Source organism: Mesoplodon bidens (genome assembly GCF_964165515.1).
Source record: "Mesoplodon bidens genome assembly, chromosome: 11".
NCBI lineage: Eukaryota > Metazoa > Chordata > Mammalia > Artiodactyla > Ziphiidae > Mesoplodon > Mesoplodon bidens.
Genome location: NC_138167.1, coordinates 75,658,806 through 75,670,869, shown reverse-complemented (window position 1 = coordinate 75,670,869; position 12,064 = coordinate 75,658,806). Strand labels below are relative to the sequence as shown.

The 12,064-nt window shown below is 44.6% G+C and overlaps 1 protein-coding gene across 1 annotated transcript in view; it reads right to left on the bottom strand.

Annotated features, from left to right (window-relative positions):
• LOC308625763 (putative tetratricopeptide repeat protein 41) overlaps positions 1-12,064 on the bottom strand; it is a gene marked incomplete at both ends in the record, with an annotated part of 59,199 nt that overhangs the window by 16,034 nt on the left and 31,101 nt on the right. Inside the window, 8 exon segments of the mRNA XM_081250250.1 lie at positions 39-123; positions 358-401; positions 403-444; positions 447-507; positions 1,282-1,429; positions 5,827-5,923; positions 5,925-6,005; positions 11,645-11,784. Coding sequence (XP_081106376.1) covers positions 39-123; positions 358-401; positions 403-444; positions 447-507; positions 1,282-1,429; positions 5,827-5,923; positions 5,925-6,005; positions 11,645-11,784 — 698 coding nt within the window.

The window sequence follows — 12,064 nt, the reverse complement described above, 5'->3', positions numbered from 1 at the left end:
GAGACACAGTGCACAGAGGCCTGAAGTACAATACATACATCTTCCTCACAAGGCCCGGGGTGATGCTGGGAGACACTCACGATGGCACTGTCCTCCTTTTTACTTTTCCTCCGGCCAAAACCTCTACACGGTTTATGGGCTAGGAGCTCCTTTCAAATATATCATGGTCAGTGTCCTGACAAATAGATCAGGGCAGAACTCTCAGGCACGGTGAGTTTCTCTACACAAGGCTGGAACCAAAGAAGTGAGATGCCCCGATGAGTGACCCCTGGCCTCCCTGTCACTAGTGTGGTTTTTTGGGGGGACTGGGGGTGGGGAAAGGAGACACACTACTTGAAACATTTCATAAAAACTTACCTTTCACTATGTCTCAGTGGGAAAAACAGTAAATCCGCTAAAAAATTCCATAATTTCTCCAACTAGGATGTTTTTCTCACCAAACTTCTCCTGATATTTAAGCATTCTTGAAATTTCATTTTTGCAAGAGAAGCGTTTCCGGCAGCAGATCTGAAAATAAAATGCATGTGTGTGACTTCCTGGGCACGATACACGTTGGCTACCTCATTGTGCCACCAAAAATAATGCTCATAAACATCCTTTATTCTATACAGGATGATACAAAACAGCAGAGCAGTTTATATTAGCAGAGACTTGAGACTTTCAAAGTGATTGATAAGATGTGTGTACATCTTTTTTTTTTTTTTCCTGCAGTACACAGGCCTCCCACTGCTGTGGCCTCTCCCGTTGCGGAGCACAGGCTCCGGGCGCGCAGGCTCAGCGGCCATGGCTCATGGGCCCAGATGCTCCGCGGCATGTGGGATCTTCCCGGACCGGGGCACGAACCCGTGTCCCCTGCATCGGCAGGCAGACTCTCAGCCGCTGCGCCACCAGGGAAGCCCTGTGTGTACATCTTTATAAGAAGCTAGGGCACTACTCTCAACCACAGCACTATGGACATTTGGGGCCAGATAGTTTGTTGAGAAGGGTCCTGTATAATGTTTGCCATCTGCCCTGGCCTGTACCCACTAGTTGCCAATAACGACACCCCCAGTCATGACAAGCTAACGCGTCTCCAGACATTGCCAAAGGCCCCATAGGGCGCAAGCCTGTCCCCCGGTTGAGAACCACTGAATCAGAGGATGGAAATGTTACAATTCAGCCTTTCTTAACCCAATCAGTGAGTTGGGAAATGGATTAGCGAGTACGGGTTAAGTATATTCATCATAACCGTAACAGCTAGTACAGAAAATAAAACATTTTCAAGCAGAAACACACATTTACATCAGAACACCTTCAGTGTATTTCATGGTAGCCTGGTCACAGGTGTTGTTGTCCAGTAAGCTGGACATTTCAGCAGCACATTGCAGAACATGATTTTCTTTTAAGTACTCCTTAGATGCTGACTTTGCCAGGTTGTTCAGCACTCTGCCTGCAGGGAATAAATTTTGGCAAAGAAGATGATGCTCGAGGCTTTTTTTCCACAGAAGAGTTAGGATGTCACTAGGCAGGGCATTTAATATCATTTCTTCCTTGCTGCCAACAGGTGCGTTTTTTCTTAATAAATCAATTACTGACCTACATTGCAAGGAGTTGGTTTTTGTATAATGAATTTGTGTGTGTGCAGAAGTTATAGGGCTGAGGAGCTGAGGCAAAAGATTGAAACCAAATTCAAGTCTGTTTTGCAAATGAACAGGTCAGAAACAGCGTGAGAGTAGGGACGTAGTGAAACCAGCCATCACCATGGTAACCAAGTCCTAGAGAAGGCAAGCCGGTACAGCCTTGCAATAAGAAACAATGAAATGGTACAGCCTTACAACAAGAAACACGTGAAGAAGCCCCATAAACCTAATTAATAAGTAATGGGCTGTACCTAGATACACACTGCCTTGGGAATGTACCCTTTGCAAAGGCCTAAATTTTGCTAGTTATTGAAAGTTAGATATTCTAACAATAATAGATTTCTAAAAAGTAGACAGTTTTATGGTTTTCTAAGCCATACTTTGTTATGGAAAGAGAAAAAACCATAATTATATTTCAAGAAGGTGTTACTAGAGCATTGCTAGCAGTACACAAAGCACATTTAACTCCCTGTGCTAAGGAATTTAGTATTAATTATAAAGGATTACCATTAAATTATCAAAAGGCATCTTTCCCATCATCAGTAGCACCCCATCCATTGCCCAGTGCCCGCTCCAGGGCCTCGGGCCTTGCATGTGTACACCAGGGAGGGACAGCCATGTGCCTGGTCTCCCTATGTCCATTCTCCATGCAGCAGCAAACGTGACCTCAAAACAGAAATCAGGCGATGTCATCCCCAGCCTAACTCCTGCAAGGCTTTCCCTCGCACGGATAATAAAACCCAAATGTTTCCTGGGGCCCGAGGCCCCGAAGGATGTGAGCGCAGCTGCCTCCTGTCCTTTGTTCACAAAGGCTTCTTTTCTTTTAAATTTTCTTATTTAAGTGTAGCTGATTTACAACGTTGTGTTAGTTTCTGGTGTACAGCAAAGTGATTCAGTTATACACGTATATACATATATACGTATATATATATATAATATATACACACGTGTGTACTTTTTCAGATTCCTTTCCATTATATGTTGTTACAAGACAGTGAATATAGTTCCTGGCGCCACACACACAGCAGGTCACGAAGGCCTCTTTTCATCGCTAGGACAAGCCGAGCCCTCTCCCACCTCAGGGCTCTGCACATGATGTGCCCTCTGCCACGAGTGCCCCCACCCCCACCACATGTGGCTCCTGCAGTCTGTCACATCTCAGCTTCAATGTCCCCTCCTGGAGATGCCCCTTGACCACCCTTTCACAGGTGGTCCCTCCCCCTGCTTACGCTCTACCTCCATCTCTTGTTTGTGTCTCTCTCGCTGCATTTAGCACAGCCTGTAATTACTGCATGTGTCCGCTCCCTTGTGTGTCATGTGTCACCTCCTTTAGGAGGCAGCATTGGTGACTCTGTCCTGTTCAAGCTGCTGGACTCAACACAGTGTCTGGTGCACGACAGGTGCTCAGTAAAGAGTTTTTGAAGGTGTGAGCCCTGGTCAGGCTGGAATCCTCTCCCCTCCCCCTTTATCTGCTTGCCTAGACCCTCGTCAAGAGACCGGAAGTACAGTGCCCTCCCATCAAAGCTGCTGCTAGGGCTTCCCTGGTGGCGCAGTGGTTGGGAGTCCGCCTGCCGATGCAGGGGACACGGGTTCGTGCCCCGGGCCGGGAAGATCCCACATGCCGCGGAGCGGCTGGGCCCGTGAGCCATGGCCGCTGAGCCTGCGCGTCCGGAGCCTGTGCTCCGCAAAGGGAGAGGCCACGGCAGTGAGAGGCCCGCGTAACGCAACAACAACAAAAAGCTGCTGCTAATGACACTGATCTACCTCTGAGCATCCCTGTTCACCAGAAGCCCACCCCACCTGCTGTTTTCGCCCCCCTGGATAACCACACTTGTCTATACCAGGCCAAGGTCTGCCGAAATCCTTGGAACTCTGTGCTTTGGACGGCCCGGCTGGCTCTAGAAGGCCAGTCCCAGAACCCACAGTGTCCCTGGTTCCCACACTGGTTTCCTCTGCTCACCAAGGTCCCAGCATGTCCATGACCAGCCCTGCCTACATTAGGATGACTTAGAAGCTAGCCTGTATGTATGGAGGATTAGAGCTTTATAAATGCCAATGCTAGAAGAGATGCCACATAACAAGGAGTAATGCAGACAGGCTTTAGGGTCAGATAGGCCTAGCCTGGACCCCCAGCTCCAGAGGTGCTAGCTGTGGGAGCTGACGTAGTTGATTTCATCTCTCTGACCTTCAGTTTCTTCATCTGTAAAGTGGGGTAACAATACATGCCACGTGAGGTATATTTGAAGGTAAAAAAGCTTGTGAGCATAGAGTGCCTTGTACATTGTAAGCATGAAATGAATGATAACTGTTACTATAAAAGTGGATTTACAGGTGAAATGCAGAGAGGGTAAGTAGCTTGCCCAAGGTGACCTTTGATCTTACAGTAGCCTGTAAAAACAGCTGTGGTTCTCCATGCCAACCTGTACCCAACTCCCCTTTGCAATGCCACTCTGCACCAGTCTCTTTCTCTGCCATGGAATAAAGCCCGATGACTTGCTGTGACCAATCAAATGCAGCAGAGGGGATGTCATGCCAGTTCTGAGCCTAGGCATAAACTTGTGCTCTCCCTCTCGGAACTGTGCAAGCCACTAGGTGAGCAGGCCTGGGCTGTCTTCCCGAAGGATGAGGAGCACGTGACCCGAACCCTGTCACCCAGCCAGACAACCACCAGACATCTGAGTGAAGTCCTCTGAGACCAGCCAGCCCCACTGGCCCTGCCAGCTGATCACAGATGTTTGCATGAGCCCAGCCCAGATCTGCTGAGCCTACCCTGGACCAGGGGGATCCCCTTGGTGGCCCATAGACATGGGCAGTAGTAAGTGGCTGTTGGTTTTATTTTATTTTATTATTTCTTTTTTTGCACGTGATGAGTATTTATTCTAAACTAGGTATTCTACATCCATTTTTTTTTGTTCCTTGCAACAATAATATGAGGTGAAAACCATTAGCATTTTAGAGTTAAGGAAACAAACCGAAGTACAGAGAGTGTCATTATGTTGCCATGGGTCATGACCATGCAGCTAGTAAGTGGTAGAGACTCAGGTCTCTCTGTCCTAAAGACTGAGCTCTACACACCCATGAGTTAACCTGTCATAGAAAAGTTCCTTCATATTCATATTCATCTGTATAATGCAGCCGTTGGACTAGATGATCTTTTGCTTATAGTTCAAAAAGAGTAGGATTGTAGCTCAGAAAGAGTATGATTCTTTGTTGGCTGTTGGTTTTAATCTGTTGAGTTTTGGGGTGCTTTCTTATACAACGTAAGATAATTGACACAGCCATTTAAACATGACATAATTCTAGACATTATGTTTAGTCTGACTGTAAATCAGTGGGTAAAAATGCTTAGTATCTGCATTCACCGAACGTTCTTTGTTCTATTAGTGGTGCCGTAGCAGCGTTGGGCATCAAATACTGGAGAATAAGAAAACGAGCTACCATGAATGAGTACTTAACTATGTGTCAGGCACCATTCTGTGTGCTTTACGGTCTCCCTTGAACGCTTTTAGTCTCACAATGACCACGCAATGTAGGTGCTATTTTTTTTTTTTTTTTGGTACGCGGGCCTCTCACTGCTGTGGCCTCTCCCGCTGTGGAGCACAGGCTCTGGGCGCGCAGGCTCAGCGGCCATGACTCACGGGCCCAGCCGCTCCACGGCATGTGGGATCTTCCCGGACCGGGGCATGAACCCGTGTCTCCTGCATTGGCAGGCGGACTCTCAACCACTGCGCCACCAGGGAAGCCTGGTGCTATTTTTATTCCTATATTTTTACAAATATGACAACTGTGACCCAGAAAGGCTAAGTCTTGTGTCTAAAAGCAAAGAGCCAAAAAAATTAAAATTAAATTAAAATTAAAATAATTAATACATAAGTAAATAAAATTTTTAAATAAATAAAAAGCAAAGAACCAGTAAGTGGAGAGGTGGGATTTGAACACAGAAAGGCTGGCTTCACAGTCGAGCTCTGAGTGGCCCTCTTACTACTCAAAGCAGTGTGAGGTACATCACAACAGCCTTCAACATTCTAAAAGGGTGGTCTGTCAAAGGAGGAGTGCTCATGGTCGACCCTCACACGCCCAGCAGCCCAACAAAAAATCAAGCAAGCAAAGCACACACACCCATTTCCCTTTCTTCACAGGTGGGAAAAGCCCAGGAGTCTGACTCTGAACCACAAGAGTTTATGCCCTCTGCACGTGCCCACCCTACCTTTTCGCTTCACTAAGTCCTGGTTGTCTTTTAAGTTGCTGGATGAAAATTCCATCAGGTTGGACCATGCTGCCTGGAAATACCAGAAGCCTTCCTTCCTGAGTCATCTCTATTTCCAGATAGAGTTCCCCGACAGCATACTGTACTTTGGGAAGCATTCCGTACTTTGGGAAGCATTCCTGTCATGGACCAACTCTACACAAAATGAAAGAGAACACACTCCTGAGGAGACACAGCGTTAGACTAGGCACAGCCGCCAGACACCCGCCCAAGAAAGGCTCATTTCATAATGAACTTGCAAAAGATTGCATGCTTTACAGCATTTCTTGGGGAATTCTAAATACTTATGAGAGTTATAGCGAAACATTTATGGGGAGACACTGCAAGCCAAAAATAAATTTTGGAAAATGTTTTCACAGGTTGTTAGTTAATGGTAATGAAAAATTTTGAAGTTAAGAATAACATGATGATGTCTTGCAGCTGTTAAAGCTCCCAGCGGAGGTATTATTTAAAATCCTAACGAACACCTAAAAACGTGGTCTATGTGGACCTTGAATTCAAGTGTGACCAGAGATCTGCTAACTTTACGTTCGATACACTTTTGCTTAGAATTTCAATTCCCTTTCCTGGTTTAGCATGTTTATTTCAGGGGTACTTAAACTTCATTACCTTCAATCACTCCTCTATCAAAACCTTATCAATGCATAAGAATACACTAGTTGGTTATAATCTTTTAAATGAGAGTTAGTTATTTAAATAATAATGAGTTATTGACATTTCAGAAAACTTAATATTAACAAGACTATATGTGAATATGTTTGGTAACTAATAAAGCCCTATTCAAATGGTCAGTATTACCACCATCACTGGTTATGGAATACTTTATGCTGTACCGAAATATTAGCCTGGGACAGGACTGGCTGAGCCTGGCTCCCTGGAGGGAATTCTTTCTGCTCTCCTGCACCTACTGAAAGTGACCGTCTATGGCTTGACCCAGAGCTTTCCAATAAGTGTCTTGCAAACAGGTTACACCTACTCTGAGATACTGATCTCAGCCCTGGAGGCAGATGGTTGTGGTGTGGAATCCCTGGACCCATACATAGTCTTTTACACGCCCTCACAGGTATCTTTCAAAGTGCCCCCTTCTCGGCAGCTATCCTAGGTCTCAGCCCTAGTGCTCACACTTCCCATCCTCCACTTCAAGATGGCCTGCATGCTGACTTTACTGAGATCAAACCTACTCTGAAAGATTGCCCTCGGATATTGGTTAGGATCACGACTGGCTGCAATTAACAGAAAACCCAAACTAACAGTGGCTTGATTTCTCTCTCATGCAAAAGTCAGAAAGTGGATGACCCAGGGCTATAGACACACCACAATGTCAGAGACTCGGTTCCTCTTATCTCACTGTTTGACCTTGCCTGACCTCCATTCCCAAGGACACCTCTTGGTCTAAAATGGCTGTTGCATCACCAGCCATCACAGCCACAATCCAAACAGCAGGAAGGAGGAAAGAGGAGAGGGAGGGCACACCCTTCACTTCATGGAAACTTCTCAGAAGTTATCCATAGCACCTCCATTTACATCCCATCAGCCAAAACTTAGGCATGTGCTCCTATCTAGCTTCAAGGGAAGCTGGGAAATGTAATCTTCTTTCCAAACAGTCCAGGAGAGGTGTGGGGACATTACTTACTACAAAAGGGGGACTAGATATTGGGAAATGATAGTCTCTGGTATACCTCACTTACCCTTTCCTTTTAAATTTCAAATTAGCAGTGTTTTCACCTATCTTCTTCCCTCCTGCCTATGCCAGAGGAAGGGATGCCCAACCTCCTTACCAAGGACCTGCCCCTTTGCAAGCTCTCAAAGTCCTGTGTTCCTCACAGAGTCCCCACCAGCATCTCCAATCCACCTCTCTCCCTGGCTTGTTTCCTGCTCCACACAAACACATAAATCCTGGAAGAAACCTAACTTGAACCTGGTACCATCTTGACTTTTCATCTTTCTCCTTTTACTGACACACTTCTCAAACAGGTATTAGCACATGTGCTTCCCCATTTCATTATCACACACTCATCTCTTAAAGCCCTGCAGGTTGGCTCCTGCCACATATACCCCCTTCCATCTCAGGGCTTACCACTGACCTTTGCTCACCAGACCCAGGGGCCTTCTTTCAGTCCTCATTTGCCCAGGCCTCTAAGGAGCAGGTGATGCTGTTAGCCACTCCCTCTTTGATTTGGGGAAACTAGGATATCCTTATTCTCTTCCAATCTCTCACTCCTGTACAGGTTTTTTCCCTTTCCTCCTTTTAAGGATAAGTAATTTTCCAATGACCAATTCCTACTGTCATTCAGAGATCTTGTTTCCTCATGGTTTTAGCATTCACATGTACGTAGATGTCTCTCCAGGCTCTTTCCAGACTTCTAATCCTATGTTTCCCCAGCTGGCTGGATGCTCCCCTTGGGTATTTTTTCTGAACTGCAAATTCAGCAGTTTAAATGTTAAAAATTCATCATCCTCTCTCCAAATCCATGTTCCTCTTTCAATTTCCCCACGTCCATCATCAGATTCAAATCCTCAGGGTTTCCTTGATTTCTCCCCATGTCATGGCCACATTTCCAATCAGTCTGAGTCAGGCAGAATCCCCTGTCACAAGGAGGATGACAGCTCCCAATCTACCATCAGCCCACAGTGGTCCTTTGACCCTTGAGTCTCACTGCCCACATTGCCAGGAATACTAATCGGCGTGTCAAATGCAGCCATATAGTGTCAGTATCCTCTTTATGAAGACATGTCTTTTATTCCCCTCTCACTCCAGGCCATCTGCTTCTTGAGGGCAGAGACCCCACAATCCAAGAATTGAGTTCTGTGCTTCATGGGTATTCAGTAAACATTTGTTGATATGCCCAGTGACTGTGAAGCATTCTTAGGTCATGGTCTGTACTGGCCATACCTATGGAGGCTTGACCGAGCAAAGCTCTTAAACTGCATAACCTCAGTGGATATTTGCAGAAACCCTAGGAAATAGGGATTATTATTCCTCTATTACAAGCAGGGAAACTGAGGCTCAGTGAGGTTAAATCAATCCCCCAAGCTCACGTGGCTAGCCAGTAGGAGAACAAGGGTGTCCAACCCAGACTGGCCTATCTCCAAAGCTCTGCTCTGCACATTTTCTTAACAAGTGAGCCTCTGATGCATAAACAGAGGCCCCTTCACAAAAGTATCCTTTGGTTTTCCTGCAGCCTGATGCACCTACTGTGAAATACTAGGGGGAGAGTCATGAGACTTACTTTTTTAGCAAGCATACTTGCTGCTATAAATCAGGGTTTCCCAGTCTCAGCACTATTGACTTCTGTGCCATCTAATACTGTGACATGCGGGGCGGCAGGGCTGGCCTGTGTAGTGTAGGATGTTTAGAGCATCCCTGGCCTCTACCCACTAGACGCCGTTAGCAAGCCCCCCGCCAAGCTGTGACAACCAAAAGGTCTCCAACATCGCCAGATGGTCCTTGACAAACAAAATTGCCTCCCAGTTGAAAACCTCTGCACCAAAACTTTAAAATAACCTAATCTGAAGAAATTACAAAAGTGGTTTGGCAAAGAATGTATATAGCACAAATAATAAGCTCTTTCCCCTCAAGAATGTTCAGTACATATTTCAAAGAAGTGGTTATTGCCCAAAATCGTTTTAGAACTTCTCTTTGGGAAGGGCTTTCAGAGCCTAAAAAAATTATTCTGATAGTCTCCATGATGGCTAATCCCAAAGAACTGTTGCAAAAATATTTTGAGAATAAGATCATAAGATTGATGCCTCTGGAAGGAGTGTTTGAAGTGGGAAATCCTCTCTGAACTTCTCAGCTTTGTCATGCTTCCTGTGCAGCCACCTTCTCCCTTCACCCCACCTACTCTACAGGTTACGCTTCATCACAGTTGGAGATGCTGGCAGTGACTGGGAGCTCCATGAGGGCAGAAACTGTGCCCGCCTTGCCTCTGCTATCATCCCAACTCCCAGCACAGAGCTCAGGCTGGGCAAGGCCTTCAGGGAATGTTAACCGAGTGGAGGACTGAGTGAATGAATGAGTGAGTGACTCAGTGAGTGAACGAGTGAACGGTTGAGTGAATGCCTGAGTGAATAGATGACCGAATGAGTGAGTTAATGAATGAATGAGTGAGTTAATGAATGAATGAGTGAATGAGTCAGTGAATGAGTGAATGGATGAGGGAGTGACTAAGTGGATGAGGGAATGACTAAGTGAATGAGGGAATGGATGAATAAATGAATGCATGGATGAATGAATGACTGGTCGACTGAGCGAATGGCTGAAATCAGGCACTCAGTGATGACCTAATAAAATAATTGGTGCTTTCCAGAAAGACACATGTCAGTGTTGAAAATCTGGACCTCATGGGGAAAAAAGTATTTGGTGCAGGGGGAAATTCTATAATCAAAATAAGATATCAGAGAATCACTGGACTCTACTCTCTGAAAATGCAAGAGTGGTCAAAATAGCTTAAATCAAACTCTTATTATCTCTAACCTAGGCCTCAGTTACTTTTTAACCCATGGATGGTAATAACAAAACAGCTTAAGATCTCACTATGTGCCATGCATTGTTTGAAGTGCTTTGTGCTCCCGCTCACTTCACCCTGTTAACAGCCCCATGAGGCAGATATTAGGACCCTCAACAATGAGAACTCTGAGTCAGAGGTTCAAATTTTTGCCAAAGTCGCACAGCAGGAAGTACCAAAGCACTTTAAATCTGGGTCAGTCTGTAAATAGCCCAGGCTGATGCACCACTCCACACTACCTTCTAAGGACACAAAGTACTGGCAAATTCAAATTGATTCATTGATTCATTTGTCACATTTACTAAGCACCAGAGGTTGTAAGACACCATGGTACATACAAAAATTGGTAAACAAGCGTGGCCTCTGCACTAAAGGGATTGCAGATCTTGAGTCTTATAAATCTCTTTAGATAGAATTCCTTGTAGAAAGATGTATGTTGATGGAACAGAGACAGAGCTTTATGAACATTTGAAGGCCTTTGTTTTAAAACAATAATAGCTTTGTCTTGGGTTACACTACCCTTGGCCCATAAAATACTACAATAGGTAAACATTTATAATTTTTTAAAGGACAGTTAAATGTCATCCTAAGAATAGTTACAGTTATATGTCATGAGTGAAAGTTTCATTGCATTCAACAAGCCCAAAAGTTTCTATTTCAGGAAAAGTAAATCAATAGAGGGACAAGATAATCAATCAACCTTCCCCAGCATCTTTATGAAAATTACAACCACCTAGAGGGGTGGGATAGGGAGGGTGGGAGGGAGGCTCAAGAGGGAGGAGATATGGGGATATATGTATATGTAGAGCTGATTCACTTTGTTATACAGCAGAAACTAACACACCATTGTAAAGCAATTATACTCTAATAAAGATGTAGAAAAAAAGAAAATTATAACCAACTCTTTAACCAGTATTTTATTAGTTTATTTCAACCCACTACTCTCGTTCCCATTTTGTTTTATGAACATTCCTTTTTTCCCTCCAAAATGACACCTATTGGTATTCATTCATTCAATCGTGACTCCCATCTATTTACTGGTTGTCATCACTAATATACAGTTTGGGACACAGATTAAAATCAAAGCTTCCTCACTGATGAACATAAGTAATAATTATTTATATTCACTATTCATTAGTTCCTCTATTTGTGGACTAAATTATAAACAAACAAAGGTAAATGATATCTGAAAATACCTAACACAAATTGAATAACGTTTGAAGGATTTAAAAAATTATTTCCCAATTTACCTGCACTAACCTGTGCTCAACACTCAAGAATAACTCTTCTGCTTCATTGGTCTTGCCCAGAAGCTTCAGAAATCTCGCAATAAAGGACATTAATCGGCATTTGTCAGTGGCAGTAACCTCAAAAAGTCCGCATTCCAGCACTAGAATGGAAAGAAGAGTAAATAATCCTAAAGCATATTTGGAAAGGAACGAAGAGTGCTTACCACTTAATCTTTTTTTTTTTTAATTAATTTATTTATTTATTTTTGCTGTGTTGGGTCTTAGTTTCTGTGCGAGGGCTTTCTCTAGTTGTGGCAAGCGGGGACCACTCTTCATCGTGGTGCGCGGGCCTCTCACTATCGCGGCCTCTCTTGTTGCGGAGCACAGGCTCCAGACGCGCAGGCTCAGTAGTTGTGGCTCACGGGCCTAGTTGCTCCGTGG